The sequence below is a fragment of the Notechis scutatus genome, chromosome 2 (genome assembly GCF_049901735.1).
Source record: "Notechis scutatus isolate UNSWTSFEM ecotype Mainland chromosome 2, rNotScu1.2, whole genome shotgun sequence".
In the NCBI taxonomy this organism is placed as follows: domain Eukaryota; kingdom Metazoa; phylum Chordata; class Lepidosauria; order Squamata; family Elapidae; genus Notechis; species Notechis scutatus.
Genome location: NC_142010.1, coordinates 41,200,961 through 41,221,917, shown reverse-complemented (window position 1 = coordinate 41,221,917; position 20,957 = coordinate 41,200,961). Strand labels below are relative to the sequence as shown.

At 40.1% G+C, this 20,957-nt stretch overlaps 1 protein-coding gene across 2 annotated transcripts; it reads right to left on the bottom strand.

Moving 5' to 3' along the window:
- Positions 1–2,278: 2,278 nt before the first annotated feature.
- On the bottom strand, positions 2,279–11,686 carry TRNT1 (tRNA nucleotidyl transferase 1). 2 transcript variants are annotated; one of them, XR_015747487.1, is made up of 8 exons: positions 11,522–11,686; positions 11,014–11,173; positions 8,541–8,734; positions 7,319–7,457; positions 5,120–5,246; positions 4,442–4,635; positions 3,433–3,585; positions 2,279–3,088 (listed from the first exon to the last, which is right to left on the bottom strand). XR_015747487.1 is itself a non-coding variant. In XM_026678939.2 (8 exons), exons 2-8 carry the CDS (start codon positions 11,171–11,173, stop codon positions 2,840–2,842), a joined length of 1,317 nt encoding a protein of 438 aa, XP_026534724.1. In that variant the 5' UTR covers positions 11,522–11,673; the 3' UTR covers positions 2,279–2,839. The 2 variants fall into 2 exon arrangements, 1 of the variants encoding a protein (XP_026534724.1); XM_026678939.2 differs by having other exon boundaries at positions 3,433–3,686; positions 11,522–11,673.
- Between the last annotated feature and the right edge of the window lie 9,271 nt (positions 11,687–20,957).

The following is a 20,957-nucleotide window of genomic DNA, read 5'->3' as shown; positions in this document are numbered from 1 at the left end:
GGGAAAAATTAATTATGGAAAGATTATACGTGTCCCCAAGGAAGTATGATATTTAATTGAAAAGAAATGTTAAAGATGTTAAGACTTTAATGAATATTAATGATAGAACTGAATTGGAATGGAGTGAGGGTTTTAATTACATATATTTATAATCCTTTTTTAAAGAATATAGTGTGTATTTTAAGAATGTACCAAGCAAAATTATTATGTATTATATTGAATGTTATAACCTTAAGGTATACATTGAAGTTCAAATAAGAGTTGAATGGATAAAATTAAAAGATATAAAGGTGTCATACTCCAATTAGTAGCTACAGAAGAAAATTTGTTTAATGAGAAAAGACAATATGAAATTGAAACAGGACAGACAAAAGTATAAATATAATGATTTGAATTGAGATGCGATAATCAAAATAAAGTTGAGAAAATTAAAAGAGGGGAAAACTATATAGAAAATGCAAAATAGTAATAACATATGGAATAGAACACAAAAATGAGCATGAAATTGAGTTTGTGTCTGTATAAAGAAGTGTAACCCGGGACCATGCTATTTTCAAAAAAGATGTTTTACTTGTATTATGTTTTTGTGTGTGTGTGTGAAAACCCAAATAAAACTTAAAACAGTAACAACAATCAAGTCTCTAGTTTTCCAGGTTAAGGGATGCAGAAAAGTATCATGTAACTACAAGAGCTAAGTCCTCAACTTATGACAAGAATTTCCATTGCTAAGCAAGGCAGTTCTTAAGTGAATTGTGCCCAGTTAGCTATCCTTTTTTGTCATTATTAAGTGAATAATTGCAGATATTAAATTAATCCTGCTTGGAAGGTCGCAAATGGTGATCATGTGAACCCAGGATGCTGCCACCATGGTAAATACAGTATATGCCAGTCACCATGCACCCGAATTCTGACCAGGTGACTGTGAGAATGCGATGGCAGTCATTAAGTGTAAAGATCAAGTTGTATATCACGCTTTTCAGTGCCATTATAACTTTGAATGGTCACTAAACAAATGACTTTAAGTTGAAGACTACCTATAACAATGAAACTCAATTTCATTAAGGGCCACATCTGGATTGTGCTTGACTTCGGAGGGCTGGGGAGGAGCATGGCCATGGTGGGCATGGCCAGCTCAACATCACTCATGTCAGAGGGGCACCTGTGGTGGCCAAGTGCTAAGGCAGGACTCCCCCGAGACCCACACTTATTCATTATAATCTTCCTTCCTTCCTTTCCTCTTCATCTTCTTCTTTTTCCTTATTTTTCCTTCCTTGCTCTATTCCCATTTCCCATCTTTTTGTCTTTCCTGTTTCCCTTTCCCCATTCCTGTCCCTTCTTGCATGCTCAAATACAAAAGGGGAAACATTTCTCGTTTTGTTTTTAGTTTGTTTTGATAGCCCTCTGCCAACAAAAATGGAGCCGGGGGGGCACATGCACTCCCCCTCCCAGTTTCGTTCTTGCTGGCAGAAGCACTGCGGGCTGGTCCTTTGCTGTTTCCAGGCCAGCAACATGGGCCAGATCTAAGCACCCTGCGGGCTGGATGCGGCCCACGGGTCTTGAGTTTGACACTCCTGACCTATAATGCATTAATTAGGGTTATAATTGTACCCTCCAATGTTCATATTTCTCAATCAATGTCCTTCATGTCCTGAGTTCTTAAGGGAAGGCACAATTTCTCAGAAGCAAGGATAGAGAAAATACAGTACATAGGATAAAACCTAACACATATTAAGTTACAGAGGGTATCCTGACAGCATTATGATCAAATTAAATATTAAATTTTCTATTATTAGAAGTTAGCCCTCATGAGGTCCAAACTGAAGAAGTAGTCATAATTATTTGTATTTCCCATTTCTAAACTGCCCATCTCCCTCAGAGAATTTGAAATTAGAATTTGGAACTAATTATCACCCAGAGATCTTGAGCAAGTCTTCTGTACTATATTGTTTGTAATATAAAATTGGCTCCTATGGTTGCCACCTAGTGGATATAAACTTGTCATTATCCAAATTCGTCAACCCAGTAAGAAAATTTTCACTGCAATCCTAAATACATTGCCAAGAACTAATCCCACTTAGTTTATGTAACTCATTTTGCAACATTAGGTAGGACATATAGGATCAGTTTATAAACCTATTATAGGCTTTTGTAACATGCTGTAAGTTAAAAATGAGCCAAGTTGGGCCATTGCATAATTTGTATTTAAAAAATCAATTTTTATTAGTACTCGGAATCTTTTCAGAGCCATGGAAAATAAAATGAATGAAAAGTGTCCAACTCAATTTAAATATTAGAAATATTATCCTTTTACTTAAAAGCCTGTTTGGGATAACAAGTAAACTTTTTCAGTATTTAAAACTTGAGGTTGTTGTCCATAATGTAATTTGAGTTTCAGTAAAATGATACTGCTTGATATTATCCGATGTGGCTAAAATCTGACTGAGTTTCAAGATAATACATGGTTGCTAATTGTAAGCCCCACTGAATGGATTTTGGATAAACATGAATACAATTGCAATGTTAATTATCTTAAATCAATTTCCCTTGCTTTTTAAAGTCAACTCAATCCAAATAATCTTTTTGAACAACCAAGGTAGTCAGTCAATCTACACACAAGTTTGTGAGCCACTGCAACTTGAAGTGTACATTTTGGGGTTATTTAATAGTTGAGTAAAAACATATGAAAGTTATTCATGTATTACCAGATGGACACCAAAAACAACCCTGTTTATGTTTTAGAACTGAAATACAAATAATCTTAACATTCAGAAATGAAAATGTACCCAATGAAATATGTGGAACTTCATACAAAATTGTTCAGTTTCATCACCATTTGCTTTCATGCCTTCTTTACGTAGCTTAATAGCTCTTCTTTATTCATTTGGTAATCACTTTTTTTCCACTGTTCTCGTAATTGTTGCAGGAGGGGCCCAATGTCTTTGCCTGATGAGATTCCCATTTGTCTTAAGTCATGACCAGTTACAGGAAAAAAAGGCATAGACCACTCTTGCATTTCTTTCAGAAGTTGTTCTTCTCCTTGGTACTTCAGAAGTTCATGGATTCTGGATGTTGCAGAAGCCTCCCTTGCCTTCACAAATACAGAAAATGAGAAACCTGAGCACAAAGCATTCATGGCTAAGTTACTATTTTTATACACAAAATACTTCAAACCAGATCAATCCTCAATCTTCTTAAGTTCAAACTTTACTTGGCACCATTTTTAAAAACAATAACTATTTTTTTCGGTGCTTATGCATTAAATGATTTGTTTGTGGCTACATACAAAGAGGAACCCAGTCTGTATTTAAGGAGTCAGCATTGATGCTCTCACAGCCTTCTTAACTCCTGGCTTATGTATCTGAGATTAATTAATGAGGAAAAAGATGGCTCCCAACAGATCAAATTAAAAGATAAACAAAAATCAATACTTACATCTAAAACGAAATCCTGGTATGGTTTAAGAGGCATTGAAGTATCGGAAGCTTTGGTCAAGTCTCTCCTGTGCTTCAACAGAAATAGCCCAAGGTTTTTTTCATCTTTTGATAGTTTCAGTCTTAAATCCAGTTTTGAAAGATCACATGGAACCTTTAACAATGACGTTAGAATGGTCATTGGTTTTGGAAAGAGATTCTGAACATTTTTACAGACTGTGTCAAATTCCTGTAAGTTCCCATTAACAGGTAATCCTGAGGGGATACATATAAAGAAGGCTTTTGAGAATAAGATAACTTAACTATTAGAAATTGACAAGAAATCAACTAAGATTACAAACAAAGCAGTATGTGGAATTGCTAGACAAGCAGAATGGCTAACAGTATCATTACAAGTGATGGCAACATCAAAACGCTAGTGCCCTGCCAGTATAGAACCAGTGTAGAACAGGGCTACAGATACAAAGCTTTTTAGGCCTAGCAAGCAACAGTAGTATCCCAATGTTCTAATATTTCAACTTTGACAAAGTTGTGTGACTTCAACTCCCAGAATTCCCCCGACTGTCCACACTGTCCTAAGTAATGCAGAGATTAAACTCATTTCAGAAGTTAATATGCCAAATCTGAGAGCCCTGCAGTTTTGAGATTTCAGACTCTACAATTCTCAAGCCAGATTTACTGAGGAACTCCAAAGATCTTTGAAGGACAATTACTATGGCCTGTTATTGAAAAATAAAAGATGTAACTAGTTACTCAAGGATATGTCACTCAGATAATAATATTCTCAATCTCTCTATGGAGATTCTCAATCATCCAAATAATGGTTGTCCCAAATAAAATCCACACCAGTCAATTAGAACTGAAGAAGCTTCTTGAATGAGAAGCAAAACATTTTCAAAGAAAAAAATGCCAAGAAAGTCCAGTTGTCTTTTGGAAAAAGCACCTTTGGGATATTCTCTGTCTCCAATATTCACATTTGTATAGAAATTAACATATATTAAGCTTTTTACCTATATAATCAGTTACTGTAAGTTCATACATCAGATGAATGAGTTGATTTACATATTTTCCAACAATAATTTTTTTCAATTCAGTCCAAATCCTTTCGCCAGATATTCCAGCCAAACCTTTGGCGTTTTCTTTAATGGCTTCCAAAGTTTGGGCATCATGGTCATCAGGCTTTTCAGCTATCCTCCCGTAAAATCTAAGGAAAATTTTTTTCAGTCTGATAATCTTCATTTAATGGAATTTATTTAATAAAAATTAAATGAATTAAAATAAAATCACTTAATATGCATGAAATAGGCATCATAATTACCAACCCCACTACTCACAACTTGATTTTCAAGAAGTTGGGAACTGGATAGGATGGCAGAACAATGTAACAGTATATATCGAAGTGTTCATACGCAAACAAAATTCACTCTATATTAACTCAATACTGTCACTGTAAAGACTTGGAATACAATTGTTTTTATAAATGCAAATATATTCAGGCAAACTGACCACCAAAGTGGAAAGGGCAGAGATCTGATGTCCAAATACCATTAATACTGAGTGCCATACACAAACCAGGAAGTCAGAGCTCTGTAAGTGATCTACAAGTGAAATGTAATTAAGGAATAAACAAAAGAGCCTCCAGTTCTCTGCAAATTGCTCTTATCATGTAGAAATATAAAGCTATTTACCGGAAGTAGCGTAGAATGCGTAAAAAATCTTCTTTAATTCTCTGGTTGGCTTCTCCTACGAATCTGATATTCTTGTTCTTTAAGTCATTGTAACCACTGAAGTAATCATAAAGAGTGCCATCCAAACCTATCAAACAAGTGGAATATTTTATTTATTTATTTGTCAGTTGCTTACAAGATAATAGGTATAAGTATAAACATAGTTATGAATACATGGATACATATAAGAGGGGAAAAAAAGAAACAATAGGACAGGGACGGTAGGCATGTTGGTGTGCTTATGCATGCCCCCTACAGATCTCTTAGGAAAGGGGTGAGGTCACTAGTAGACAGTCTAAGATTAAAGTTTTTGGGGTTTGGGGAAGAAACCAGAGTCAGGTAGAGTATTCCAGACATTGACCACTCTGTTGCTGAAGTCATATTTCCTGCAATCAAATTTGGTGCGGTTAACCATGAGTTTGTATCTATTGTGTGCTCTTGTATTGTTATGGTTGAAGCTGAAGTATTCATTGACAGGTAGGACATTGCAATGTATGATTTTATATACTATACTTAGATCGGACTGAAGGTGGTGTAGTTCTAGGTTTTCTAGGTCTAGAATTACAAGCCTGGTGGCATAAGGTATTCTGCAACGAGTAGAGGAGTGGAGAACTCTTCTTGTGAAATATTTCTGGACTTTCTCTGTGTTAATATCAGATACGTAATGTGGGTTCCAGACTGATGAGCTGTATTCAAATATTGGTCTAGTAATTGTTTTGTATGCTTTAATTAGTAGTGTGATATTACCAGAGAAAAAGCTACGTAGGATTAGGTTAACAACTCTTAATGCCTTTTTGGCTATGTAGTTACAGTGGGCTCTAGCACTTAGATCATTTGAGATGAGTACTCCAAGGTCCTTGACAGAGTTTGGATCATCAACAAGGTCTTGACTATTCAGCTTATATTTTATTTTCTGATAAAAAAAATGTAAGACAGAGCATTTATGTCTGATATTAAGTTGACTCAGCCTTCTATCCTTTGCCAATATGTAAGACAGAGCATTTATTTGTTGAGATTTGAACTTGCCATTTGCTTAACCATTCTGATACATAATCAAGGTCTTTTTGAAGGGTAGCAGAATTATCTGTGGTGTTGAATAGCTTTACATCATCAGTGAAGAGAACACAATTACTCTTAATATGATCACAGAGGTCATTTATGTAGAGTATGCAGAAAGTTGGTTCTAGAACACTGCCTTGGGGGACACCACTGTTGACAGGTACAGAATTTGATAGGACGTTTCCAATTTTGACCATTTGTTGTCTGTTTGACAGGAATGCTTCTATCCGGTCATGCAGGTGTCTAGAGATATCATAAGATTTTAGTTTTAATCGTAGTTTGTCGTGTACCACTGAATCAAAGGCTTTACAGAAGTCTATGTAGATTGCGTCTACATTTTGCACTGATTGAGTTGTGTAGTCCATATGTTTTTACAGTGTAAGAGTTGCAGATTACAGGATTGTTTTTTTCTGAAACCAAATTGTTTATTAGAGAGTAGGTTGTTTGTCTCTAAGTGGAGGATAATGGATTGGTTAATAATTGATTCTATGACTTTACAGGTGACGCAGCATAAGGAGATTGGTCTGTAATTTTCAACTGGGCTAGGGTCTCCCATTTTGAAAATGGGGGTGACCATGGCTATTGACCATAGGTTTGACAAGAAGCTGGTCCTGAAAGATTTTTCAAAGATTATGCTTAGAGGTTTCGACTATGGCAGTGTATAGCTTTTTTAAGAAGCAGGCACATATTCCGTCTGGTCCAATATAGATGGTTTTAGATTGCGTAAGTGCAATTATTTTAATAGAAATTACTTAGAACTTCATTTTAAAAGGCACTTTCGAAAACTCCATCTTTAGCATTTTACCAAGGCCAGAGAAAGATTACCACCAAACTTGGCAGATAGTAGGGTGAAACGTTCATTTTAGAAGGCCAAAGTTAAAAAATATTAGGCACTAATTTTATATTAACTTCTGAACCACGTCCCAAGAACTTTAGACATATACATTCCATGTAAGATGATTTTCCAGTTAGCTTCCAACTCCTACTTTGGCCTAAACCTAGAACCACAAAAGATAAAGTTGAAGGAAAACATTTAGGTGAGAGAACAGTCCCCACTTATAGGACCGCCACGCCATCTTTTAAGATGTAAAAATAGCTTACCTAGGAACATAGAATTAATGGTGAGATCTCTTCTTGCTGCATCTTTTTCCCAGTCAGTTGTGAATTCTACTTCTGCATGTCTCCCATCAGTATGCAAATCAATTCTCAGTGTGGTAATTTCAAAGTTCTCCTCATGGAGCTGCAGCAAAAAGAAAAAAAACTCATTTGGCTACCCTTTTAAATCCCTTTTAAAACCTCGTATTAGATGAATAGAATACAATTTTGAAAAAAATATCCATCCATCCATTTTGTTTCCTGCATGAAAACATTTCTTTGCCTGTTTTTTATTTCCTTTTTCCTTTTACAGCTTAAAATTGAGGGTGAGGGTTTATTGGGTTTATTGTATTGGGAGTTTTATTTCTGTAAGCTGCCTGGAGTTACCTTGAGTCAGTTGGTGGCCATATAAATTTTCTTAATAAAAAAAAGCAGACAACTCTCTTTTTTAGAGTATTTCCCTTCATGCAATCAAGTCTGTTTCCACTTGCACCAATGTCTTATCTGGAATTTCTTCCCACACAGCATTCAAGGTAATTGTCATCTTTTTTTGCACTCAAGTACATGTCTTATTCTTCTTTGTACATTAGTGACAAATATTTTCTATCAAATTTATAACTTTTAAAAAATAGTTACAAATGCCATAGTATTCCAAAAAAACAGGTAATGCTAATGCTTTGATTATTCTCTGTTTTGGATTAAATTAGCTTCTAGTTTGTAGGACTGGAGACAATGACTTAGCCACAACTAGACTCAGAGACATTTCATCTTGCCCCACGTGCCTTATGTTCTGGTAGTTTGGGCATAGGGTTCTAGGCCTTCCTTCTCCAAAATGGCATTTCTGCAATTCCCAGACATTGTGGTGAAAAAGTATAGTACAGCTATCTTTCATTACAAGCAAGTATCATCAGAGTCTGCATACAGCCCATTTCTCTTTCTCTTCTAATATTCTCCAACATTTGCTGATATTATAGTCAATCAGCAATGAGATCGGCTTACGGGAAGGGGGAAATAAAGTTGCCTCATTGCAACAATGTCTATATTTTTCTATTTACTAATAACAAAAAGCAAATCTAAACTATATTTACTAGCTTTCAAGCTCAACATGAGAACAATTTGGACTTCATTTTTTAATAACCTTAGGAATATAAATCTATAGAAGTTCCTCTTCTACTAAAATACTTTTTCTATCTATTTTGCATTTTAAAAGTTTGCAAAATCCTTTTACCCGAGCAGTGATAGTTCCATGTTTTTCTCCTCGGTTGTTGATCATACGGACACCCATGGCCTGGAACATTTCTTTCATCTGACTAGGAGTTGCAGTAGTGGCAAAATCGACATCTTGTGGTTTTATTCCACTGAGTAAATCCCTTACAGCACCTCCTGCTATTCTTAGTTCATAATTTTCTTTATCAAATATTTCTGTAAGTAGAAATGGGAAAAAATTGTAAAGAGAAACAAATTCTGAAGATGACAAAATGGACAATCCCATTAACTCTACTAGTAAGAATGGTACATGAAGGAAGCCAAGTAAGAGAAATTATAGCATGACAACTTTTGATTTATGCTAGGTTTGTCCAAGACAAATAATGCTCTAGCCTAACTTTTAATTCACAAGTTACAATTTAATTTTGTAAATTTAATAGAATGGGGCTGCATTGGCTCAGTTACAAAATGTGTTATTTATTTACTATTTGGTTGTCTTTTGGCCTTGTGTGTGCATGCATTCGTGCAAAGATGTACTCCATCCTGAACAAGACATTGCTCATAGCTGGAGAAAATTTAAATAATAGTTTAGCTTTTTAAAAATCCCTTATTTCTGTGCTGCAACTTAGAAAAAAAAAGAAACTACTGAATAGCATTTAAGATTTTTTTCTTCTTTTCAAAAAGTCATGTGCATTCGACCACATGCAGAATAGTCTTGATCAGGATTAAGACCAATCAAATACTGCAGAAGTGGCCTCTATTTTCACTTGTATCATTAAAAGGGCTTAAATATAGATCTTCCCGTATTTCTTATAGCTATTGATACAAACGTGTTTGGTATGTCTGATATTAGGTTGACTCAGCCTTCTATCCTTCTGAGGTCGGTAAAATGAGGACCTAGATTGTTGGGGGCAATATGCTGACTCTATAAACTTCTTAGAGAGGGCTATAAAGCACTGTAAAGTGGTATATAAGTCTTAAGTGCTATTGCTGTCACTCAGGCAGGCATTCTAACAAATCACAGAAGCAGCCAAAAAATCTAAACCATATTGTAAAATGAAACATTTCATGTAAGTTATATGTCTGGATTAAGCATTTTAAAACACTTCTCCAAATTTACCTCAGCAAGTCTGGAAAATCTCAGTTTAACATAAATGAAATGAAGGTAGTTCAATATAACATCTACAAGTAGCACATATCCTTGGAACATGACACTACATTGGAAACAGTGACCAAATGTTTGATACACCCATCTCTCAGATATGACGAATGAAAAGAATCAAATTTGTCCTTCTAAATAATGCAACTGAAAAGTAAGCAGGACTAGTTTGCAGTCTTGCAGTGAAACTTATGTTTGATTCTTAAAAGTCTCAAATCTGTTTGATAGTTTGAGAAACATTTGTATCTCGGTGGCCCATTGATGAGTACTTTTTGGTAAACTGTATTTGAGTGAGAAAGACATTCAGATACTATTGTAGACCAGTGTTTCTCAACCTCTGCAACTTTAAGACATGTGGACTTCAACTCCCAGAATTCTCCAGCCAGCATCCATGTGCCTTAAAAGTTGCCCAGGTTGAGAAACACTACTGTAGAGCCTTTTGAACAGTTGTTAAAAGAAATCTGGCTGTTATATTAGTTATAATCCCAATGCAAAAGAGAGTAACCTACTAGTTTATGTTGCTATCTTGGTATGCACCAGTATGTGGTGTTTTATTGCTGGAATTACCAGAATAAAATTATTATTATTCATAGTGAAACAGAAGCACTAATAGTAATAAATCAAGAGTTCTTGTTCATTGTTGTTTTCACAATTTATCAGGAATTTTAGTACTTAACAGGGCTGAGAAACCTGCCTTCCCCCAGGTATTGCAGAACTACATCACCTTGAAGAAATAAAACAATCTAATAATTACAAAGTTGGAAGGGACTTGGAAATCTTCTAGTCCGATCCTCTGCTTAGGCAGGAAACCCTATTCCATTTCAGACAAACTGTTGCCCAATCTCTTCTTAAAAACCTCCAGTGTTGGAGCAATTACAACTTCTGGAGGCAAGTTGTTCCATTAACTGTTCTATCAGGGAATTTCTCCTTAGTTGTTTCTCTCCTTGATTAGTTTCCACCCATTGCTTTTTGTCCTGCCTCCAGTGGCTTTGAGAATAGCTCTTCTTTGTGGCAAGCCCTGAGATACTAGAAGACTATGTCACCTCTAAGTCCTTCTTTTCATTAAACTAGACATACCCAACAATGGTAAGGGATACTCAAGAGTGTAGATCAAGTGTCTTCAAACTTGGGAAGTTTAAGACTTGTGGACTTCAACTCCCAGAATTCCTGGGCTAACATGACCGGAGGAGGAATTCTGGCAGTTGAAGTCCACAAGTCTTAAACTTCCCAAGTTTGAAGACCCATGGTGTTTAGATGTTCAAGCAAACAGCTGGAGTCCGGCAGGTTGTCCTTCCCAGCTCCCAAGCCACCTCCCAAGAAAACGAGGCACCTGTACCTGCTATGCCCTTCAGTCCTGGTGTGAAAAGGGACTGAAATTCGGAAGACTCGATCTTCATGGTTCTGAAATTCCGACAAAAGCTCGCAAGCCCTACTCTGTTGCGGGGAGCAAGGATTTCAACTGCTTTACAGCCCAGAAGAACGAAACGACTCCACATCTTTTAAAAAAGAAAAACAGCGAAACGAAACCACGAGTTAATGAACACGCAAGGCAAGCATGGTGCAGACAGCTCAGAGGCCCGGCAGATATAGCTATTACGTGGGTGGTGGTTGGGGACAAAGCCTAGGAACAGCTAGGAACGGCCTTCGAAAAATAGCGGCCGCCACAAAGGTGGAGTGAGCCGCCGAAAAAAAATAAAAATAAACCTCACGCCACGCTCGGTTTCCGCGGCCTGCAAGGAATCCCCGCACCGGCCGGGCTTTTCAGTCCCATTCCCCCTTTTTCCCGTTCCTAAGGCCTTTGCTGGTCAACCTGCGCTGGCAAGAGAAAGGGCAGCCTGACTCACCTACGAACTTGGGGGGTCGCCGCGGCTTAAGCGTGCGGACCCAGCAGCCCCGCAGCCCAATTGCTGCAGGAAAAAAAAAATGAAAGGAAAGGAAGGGTGGGAGTCCCAGAAGCACGAATAGGAGACCGGCGCGACAACGGAGTAACTCCTCCTCCGCGTCCTTCCTATTCGAGGGCGGCGCTTTTATTTGTCTAGAAACCCGCCGGTGGCTGTGCCGCTTTACTCAGCAGCTGTGCGCGCTTTTTAAAAGCGGGCTGCCGGATAGTTCGCCGCCTTGTGGAGTATATTCAGCTATTGATGTGCGGGGTTTTTCTAGGCCTTTTGTATTCAAGAGCTTTTCTCCGGCATTAAAAGGCCTCCCGAAATTGATATTTTGCTTATGTCCGAAAGAAATGGCCTTTTTAAAGGTCGTTATCTTTAAGGGTATTTTTATCTTTAATATATGTGGGATATATGTGGGTATTCTCTCTCTCTCTCTCTCTCTCTCTCTCTCTTTCCATGTTTATGTATATTGAAGGGGTGGTGACCCTTTGAAAACTGTATGCAACGAAATTTCATTTTAATGTATGCCGATTGGTGCACATTTAAAATGATAATAAAGTTATTCTAAGTTTAAGTCTTGGTCCACAAAATGCAATGAGCCATGTGCTTTATCCCTACTTTGTTAAACACAACTGGCTAGGTTTCCACAGTATGGTAAGCTAAAAATCACAGTGAACACTGGAAAGGCTGGATCCATATAACAGGTTTTAATGGTTGTTGAAAGGTGTCAAAATGCCTTTCTTTTGAGGATTCAATTTTCCCGCTGGGAGAGCTCCGGTGCAAGGATTCGGACAACTGCTTGAAAGCTGGATCTTTTTATTTTTCAGGAAGGCGGAGAACAGCGTTCCTGGGCTAGCTAGCTTCTTATGGTAAGTCCCTGGCTTTTTATACCCTTTTCTCCCTTTGTAAGTTGATTTTGTGTGAGTGTTTGTATTTGTGCCTAATGTTTCAAATCCTATTTGAGTTTGTCTTTATTTCCGCCGGAGGGCGAACTCCGCGGAGTGGCCAGATTGTATTATTGGTTTTCTGTAATCTCTTTTAGCTTTAAGATAGTTTTTCATATTTGTTCTGTGGCAATCTCCTGTTTGTCCCTTTTGTAATTTATATTTTGTGTCTTTTGTCTGTTTGTTTTGCTTATTTGGTATGTCCTGTGTTTGTAAGGGTTTTCTAAATTATCTTTTGTTTCCTTTTTTCTATTTGTCTAGTTTTCTTAATTACTTAGGCTTTTGTCTATAGGGATTCTTTAATACTTTTTATTTGATTCCTTTTCCTATGTAAGTTTGTTTTCTGGCTGGCCTGATGTTCCCCTTTGGCTTTTCCTGTTTTTTTGTGTGACACTACTGTCTTCGTGAAGTTCCCTTTCCACAATCCTTCATTTTTTTTCTAGAGGGCGGTCTCTGATTGAGTGTCTGGGTATACTTGGTGTTCGTGATCAATCTGGATCATCATCATGGCCGCCTGTCTCCCCTTCGATTTTCTCTTCTGAGAGGGGATACAGGCCTTTAGGCAGCTAAGGCAGGGTGGTATGCATCGACAGAGGCAGCACATGAGGGCCCCAAAGACACAAATAGTGACTATGGTTGTTATAAGGATTTTGAGCCAATGGAGTTCTGGTATCCACGAGAAGAGCCATGAAAAGTCTAGGAATGATTGCTCATGATCAATATTTTGAGCTAGCTCTTTCAGGTGGTGGATGTCCCTCTCTACGAGTCCTGAGGTTTCGTCTAGGTTGAAGCAACACATCCCATGGAATGTTTTGCAGCCATAATTATGCTTCAAGAGGATTAAGTCTATTGCTGCCCTATTCTCCAGGGTGGCTTCTCTGACCTCCCTCAGTTCTCTGTTAAGGGCATCCAGGGCATGGGAGGTCAAATTCAAGCCTTTTGCTAGGGTACATGCTAGGCTATTCAAATTTCTAGAATTTCGCACTGCCAATCCAGGTACCCCCCATATTGCCAATGAGACATATTCTGCTTTGATGAGAAGGGAGACTTTGGAGTCACAGTCTGAGTCTAGGGTTTGGAAGGCTCTCCTGTGCCGTCTCTGTAAGGATGGCATAAGCATGGTTAACCTTCCCAAGGTGCAGAGGCCGTTGGTGGCATTTGCAGGAAGGTATGAGTAGGTTTTTAAGCCACAAAGGAAAAACCACCCTGGTGGGAGCTTCAGGTAACTATATGAGAATGATATGGTCTCTGTGTAGTTGCATTTTAGTTCTGTGTTGCTAAGGCTGGTGCATTCTGTGACCCTAAGTGTGCTGCACCCAGTGACATTAAAGCATCTCTCAGAGGTGGTTACTGCAGCGATGTGTAGGGTGTACATGGTGTGGTCTTTGGTTTTTGTAGAGTGGCCCCAGCTAAAAATGCTTTCCTAGGAGTCAGGAAGGTTTCTAAATGTGGTGTAGTTAATGGTGTTATGTGGTCTAGTTGCCACTCCCATTAGGCATGTGGTTAAGATGTCCTTGACTGATTTTCCTCCTGCTAAGCAAAAGTTAGTGGTGTTGAGTATTTCCCTTGCTAAATATTCCCATACGTTTCCTTTCTCTGGGATAAGTTTGGTTCCAGGAACGCAGTTGCTTGTGTTACAAGTGTTACAATTGTTACAGATAATAATACATAGTATATATTGCATTTCATGTTTCCCATTGCTAGATTCCTTTTCTTCCCTCCCCATCCCCCTTTTTTTTACAATGTAAAAAAAGGTAACAATAAAATGTAAAAAAAAAAGGTATAGGTCAAGTCTCAAAAATTACTAAAAGGTATGGCTGAAGTCTCTTCCTTGTTAAAAAAAAATACGAAGGAAAAAAAAGGGAAAAAAAATAAAAAAAATTGAGAAGGTGAGAGAAAAATTAAAAAAAAAATAGAGTTTTATAACTCAGCACCTGGGAGTCCAGTTTTGTGTAATTCAACGTTTGTACTTGGTTCCTCACAGTTGTGTGGTTCAATGGTGTTGAAGAATGCTGCAAGCATCCATTGATCTGTGTCCAGATTTTTCTTGAGTTTGATGGGTGGGATTGATTGTGGTGGAGTTTGGCTATGGTCTATGACTGCTGGCTTTGCATGTGTCCAATGTATCCAAGAGTCTTGTTCTGCAACCTTTATGGCGGTGTGTGTAGTTAGTAAGACTTGGTAGGGTCCTTTCCACCTGGGTTGTAAAGGTGAGGTTCTGGTGAAGAACTTGATCCACACCCAATCTCCTGGCTCATATGGATGCAGGGCTTCTTCCAGGGGTAAGGTCTGTGTCAGCGCACTCTGAGTCCAGAGGGTCTGTAGTCTCTTTTGCAGGGCTGTAAGATAAGAAGAGAGAACCCTATCCCCCCTATCTAAGCAAAGGGAATGAGGATCTAGGCCTTGTAGGGTATCGGGGGGGCGACCAAAAAGGATTTCAAAGGGGGAAATACCTATATCTTGTCTTGGTCTAGTTCTGATATAAAAGAAGGCAATTGGGAGCACTTGTAGCCAGGAGAGGTGTGTCTCCTGACAGAGCTTGCCCAGTAGGATCTTCACCTCTTTGTTTGCTCTCTCCACGGCTCCTGATGATGTCGGAGAATAGGGCACATAGAGGTTTTGGGTAATGCCCAGGGCCTGGAATATATGTGTGAGGACTTGTGCTATGAGGGGCATGCATGGAGGTGGTCCATGTTTCACTTGGATAGTAATAGGTGTTGCTCCTTTAAGTAGTCCCACTTCTGATGCATCCCAGCCCCATAAGGAGGGTGGCAGGCTTTTTAAATCTTCATGAAGCCCTGTGTTGCTGGTTATCAGCATGATTGTCTTGTGTGTGCCTTTTTCCTGGGATCTCCAATTGCAGCCCCTGTTTTCCACATGTTATGGTAGCTCCCATTTTACATAGGAGATCCCTTCCTAGTAGGGATAGTGGGGACTGGGGGCAAATAGTGAAGGAAGGTCTAATGTGAAAGGTCCTAGTTCTACTGTTATGTTGTGGGTAAATTCTACAGGGATTATTCCCCCCCCCACTCCCATTATGCTATCCCGAGCCCCTTCAGCCACTGAAGCTTTATATGGTGGTTCAGTAAGTAATGAGGAGGTGGCTCCAGTGTCAACTAAGCAATTGTATTTTTTTTCCTCCTATAAGAATGGTGACAATGGGTTCCCCTTCAGGGCCGTTTTTTAGGGGAATAGCCAGCCCATTAAAGGTAGCCATGAATTCAGTGTTTTCATTCTCATGTTCTAGTCAGGAAAGGGGCAGGTCATTTCCCCTTCTTTGCTCCCATTGAGGTCCATTGTTATGATTTATTTGAGGAAAAGGAGTGCTGGGTGGTGCATGATGATTAAAGCTTTGTTGTTCAGTGTAATGGACTGGATTATTGCCTGGCTTCATGTTTCTAGGTGTTGGGTGATACTGGTTGCGGGAAAGGTGTTGCCTACATTGCCTGCTGAAATGCCCTTCCTGTCCGCACCTATAGCAATGCTGGCATTTGCCTTGCGACCATCCTGCTTTATCACATTGCCAGCATTTCCTTGAATTATAGGGGGTTTTACCTGACATTTATCTGGCATCATGTTGCATTACAGCAAACATTTTTAAGTCCTCATGTCTTTCTATCCTCCTTTTCCTATCTTTCTCTTCCTCTTTCAGTTTGTCTCTTTGATCATCGACAAAGTTAGCGATCCTGCGCAACTCTGCTATTTCTAAGGTTGCCCAGTTAGAGACAAAGCAGTGGAAATGCTCTTTGATATCCACGGTGGACTGGCCCACGAAGGCTGAAGCTAAAATCCTTTGGTCTATCAGGCAGCTAAGGTCTAGATGGGCATATGCAATAGCTGCTTCTGACAGGCGGACCCAAAAGGCAACAGGGTTTTCTTTTTCTCTTTGTGTTGTTTTCTGAAATTCTGCCCAGTTTAAAGGCTTTTTACCTATTTCCTCTAAAGCTTCTAGTAAGTTATTTTTTGCTCTTGTGTATTCATCCCAGTGATTGGTATCATTGTAGTCCCAGTTAGGACGATGTACTGGCCATGCAATGCGGGCTGGGGCTGCCTGTCCAGGGATAGTTGGTAGTTTAGCTATTTGGTCTGTTTTTTCAAATAGTTTTAATAGTTCATCTTTAGTTAGAAAGACTTGTAGCAGCTGGGTCATATCACCCCAGGATGGATTAAGGCTGTCTATGATAAATTTCAGGGTTTGAATTACTGTTTGAGGATCAGCCCTGAAAGCTGGGGTATCCTTTTTCCAGATGACCAAATCAGAGGCAGAGAAGGGAGTGTGGGTAAAAACGTATTCTAATTGTCCCCTATTTCTGCCTGGCACTGGTTTGCTTAAAAGGGGAGCCATAATCCGTGCCTCAGTCTTTCCTTCCAGGGAATGGGTTTCAGGTTTTTTCCTGATCTTTTCCCTCGGTCAGGTCTTTGGTCCTAGCCATTTCAGCCCAGCAGTACCAATAGGGTATTTGGCTGGGTTTAATGCATGTTCTAAGTGCTTTCAGGGTTTTATAATCTAAAGTACCGCTATCAGGCCAAATTTGTCTACCCGTGTCATCTCGCAATAAAGCCCACTTTTTGCAAATTCCTTTTGCTTCTTTTTTTATTCATTCCAGTCAGGACAGGCACTTGCCTTTCGTCCCAAGCCTCAAGTAATTTATCCAAGGGGGTCTCTTCCATTGCCCTCGAGCTACAACTTCCCATATTCCCTGCTTGATGTGGGGATTACTTTGGTTTAGCCGGGCTACAGCCGTCAGTTTTTGCGGCTTTGCTCCGCATTAGGAAGGCTTCTCACTGGGTGGTTGAATGCATCAAGAAAGACACCAGGCCAGCTCTATCTTGGGTGAGCTGCCCCGATCACGAGTTCAGGGAAGCTCTTTTATTAAAAACACATAGTGATACGTCATAATCGGTGAATTCTATCCAATCATTATGTTACATGAGCAGAAATATTAGTGGACACATAGCAGCATCCAATTACAGTTACATGGTCAGTTTGAAAGGTACAAAGTAGCCAGTCAGCGTTTGCAGTCCAGTTATTAGCCCATGATGACGTGTTGTTGATTGACGTTCTTTGTTCCTGGTACATGCTTTCAGCCTACGTGAGGCCTTGAGGCCTTGAGGCCTGGTATGTACCGAAACTATTGAAGCTGATTTATTACTGCATCTCCTCTGTTTTAGTTTTATAGAGAAATTTCTTCTGGATCTTCGTCACTGCCCATGTGAAAATCTGTGCGAGCGTACCCATCAGGGTGTTCTGAGGGTATGACTTTGTACAGAGGTTCCTTTTCCCAGAGGGCATTAACCTGTGCAATAGCGCGCTTTTCAGCTAACAAGGAGAGACTATTGGAGATAGTGCGAATAAAATTTGGTAACACACATGGAAGAATAACCCATCCTGCAGCAATCATACCTATGAGAGCTACTATAGCTTGTAATCCTGGTAGTTTTGGGAACCAGGAACTAAAAATATTTTTAAGATCAATACCTTGCCATACTTGATCAGGATTATAGGTTAATTGTCGCATTTCAGTTGTTAATTGTGCTACTACTTTGCCAACTTTATCAATTTGAAGACAACAATTTGTAAGATTGAACCTACCACATACCCCTCCTTCTTTGGCTAGTATGTAATCTAAAGCTAAGTGATTTTGGTAGACAGCTGTGTGTGATTTGTATGTAGCAGTTGCTAGAGTGTTTAGAGCCTTATCTATTCGTTGGCCTGCTAAAACTAAAACAGCTTGTAAACGAATGATTCTATTAATCATGTATATGAGGGTTGGGTCCAGGTATCCCCTGTATATTCTGATTGACGGGAAGCCTGCAAAGGCATTATCGGTGTTTCTTTTCCTGCGGGATAATGTATCATACACAGGGATGCCTAGTTCTTGCTTAATGGAGATCGGTAGGAGGAAAAAGGAAGGTCTTATCCACCCCAATGCACATGATCCTTGCCAATCTGCAGGAAGGGACGGATAGTCTAGGTCAGGGGTCCCCAACCACCAGTCCGGGGACCGGTACCGGGCCGCGGAACAACTCCTACTGGCCCGCTGGCTTGCTGGGCGCCGCCATCTTTTTTTTCATGAAAAAGTGCTTCCGGTGAGCTTTTCCGGTAGAAAGCTCACCGGAAGCACGTTTCATCAAAAAGATGGCGGCGCCAGCTGACCGGGCGCGGCGCCCAGCTGATGCCGGTACCGGGCCGTGGCGTCAAAAGGTTGGGGATCACTGGGCTAGGTTACTACAAATCCAATGCATATTATTTGGGGCTGTCCAGTCTTGGGAAGATGTTGTGTCATTGAGATAAGGGAGGAGGAGGTGTTGAATTTGGCAGGTGTGGTGGTAGCATTGTCAGGTGCTGTCCAAGTCTGGTAGGAGTTATCCCATGTACCTAAGCAAAGGAGGTGTCCTACTGGAGTGGACCCATTTCGGGAAAAGCACTTTCTACCAATTAAGTTGGTGGTGATTGTCCAGATAAGTGGATCGGAAGCTGTTCTAGCTGTTATGTTTCCTATAGAAGACCTGTTGTTGAACAGTGATGGTGAGGCTTCTAAGGCTTACCACGGCCACTGTTCTCCTGTGGTGGTTCCCCACAGACAAAACAATTGGTTATTGCAAGTTGTTTTTGCAATTTTTTCTGCCATATCCATGAACAAGTTTTTTGCAATTACACTGGTATCAGGGGCTTTTTCTTATTTTCTTAAATTATTATATACCAACCAGCCTAATGATGTTTCCTTACCATCATATATTATTTCGGTTTTTATGGTAATGTAAGTGTTTGGATCCGATCCTGTGCCATCAATCCCTATACCATAACTATCCAAGGCAGGGTGTTGTCTGGAGATGGTGATTTCTACCTTATTGTCTGTGGTAGACCCTGATATTCGTTTGAAATGTGACAGATGATTGCAGCCTGAGTACCCTCCCCGGTATAATCACAGACACAAGACCAACCTGAGCACTCGACGGAACCTCCACAAGGGATCCATTGATTGGGGTTCCCTATGGCCCAGTTAATGGGTGTAGGACACAAATATTTATGATTGTGAGCGTATGTTGTTTTCCAGTCAACCGACCGCATGAATGCCCCCTGGTTTAGAACAAGCAGCACAAACATCAAAGGTTAAAACAATTGGGTTAGTACCATCCTTGAGCATGGTGGTGTGGTTTAGGTAATAAAGTTTTCCCTCCCCCTCAGGATCAGATCTGCTGGAGGTTCTTGGAAGTCCGCCCATAAGGTAACGTTGAGACGTACAGCCGTCTTGGGATCGTAGCAAATGGTTTTTGAGTTCATCTTTTGGCAGGTTTTTCCGGTGGGAAGGCACTTCTGTGGTTGTTGGGTATGGTAGATGAGAGTTAGTTGAATGAAGCCTGCTTGCGTGGTTTTAGTCAGGCAGGGGTGCAGCCATCTGACACGCTGGTGGAGTTCTGCGATCTCTTCACCCGATGTAGAAAGGGGGGCTGAACATGAATGTCAGGCTGATTCGTGAATTGTCTGTGATGAAGATGAGGTGAACGGGGTCTGAGGACTGTCCAGGAGTCATAGATGTTACGTATGGAATCATAGGGCGTCGACCGGAGCAATAATAGGCGGTGGTGGTAGGATGAAGTATGAGGAGTGTAGTCCGAGGAGGGTGTTCAAAGGTGTTGATCTGGAAAGAGGCATTGCTGGAGATATGGAGCCATGGCTGAGGAGTGTCGACCATCTGAGATAAGGGGAAAGATGTCCCCAGCGGTGCAGGTCAGCAGGAGGGGGTGCCTGGCGTGAAGTACATCACTCGAGACGGGATGGAGACCTTGGAAGCATGTGCGGCAAGAAGGTGGAAGAGGGTCGGCAAGGCAACGGGAGGAATCATGTTGATATGTCTGCAGGTGGTGATTTTTCTGCCTTGGGGTGGTATGGTCTGACGTGTCGTCCAGGAACCCACAGGACACGATCTGGAAGCTGGATAGCTGCGTAGCCGCGACCCCAGGTGAGGAGACCAGCAGGGCCCTTCAAAGTAGGGTCTGGCAGTTGGCAGTAGTATACCTGTGGTTTGGGAGAATCAGGGAAGGGGAGGAAAATGTCGCTCCGCTGCCGTCATAGCAGGGGGTGCCTGAGAGATTGAGGCAGTTGAGAGTATAAAGACAGAGATTAAGAGTGTCTTGCATCGCCGGGAGGCCAAGGTTTTTTTTCCCTTTGATCAAATGTCATTCTAACGCTGTTTTTAGCATTAGGTTAGCTCTCTCTACCAGGGCTTGTCCTTGATTGTTATAAGGAATCCCAAATTTGTGGGTAATGTTAAGCCTGGATTCCCCAACAGGTGTTAAGGAAAACAAACTAAACAGAACGTGCAGCGAAGTCAGATAGGAAGACAGGTAAATGTGTGAGATAAGCCTTCTCGTTAACACGCAGTAAAAATACAGATACGCTTGTGCTATCAAAATTATAATTTATTCCATTTAAGAATTATAGCATA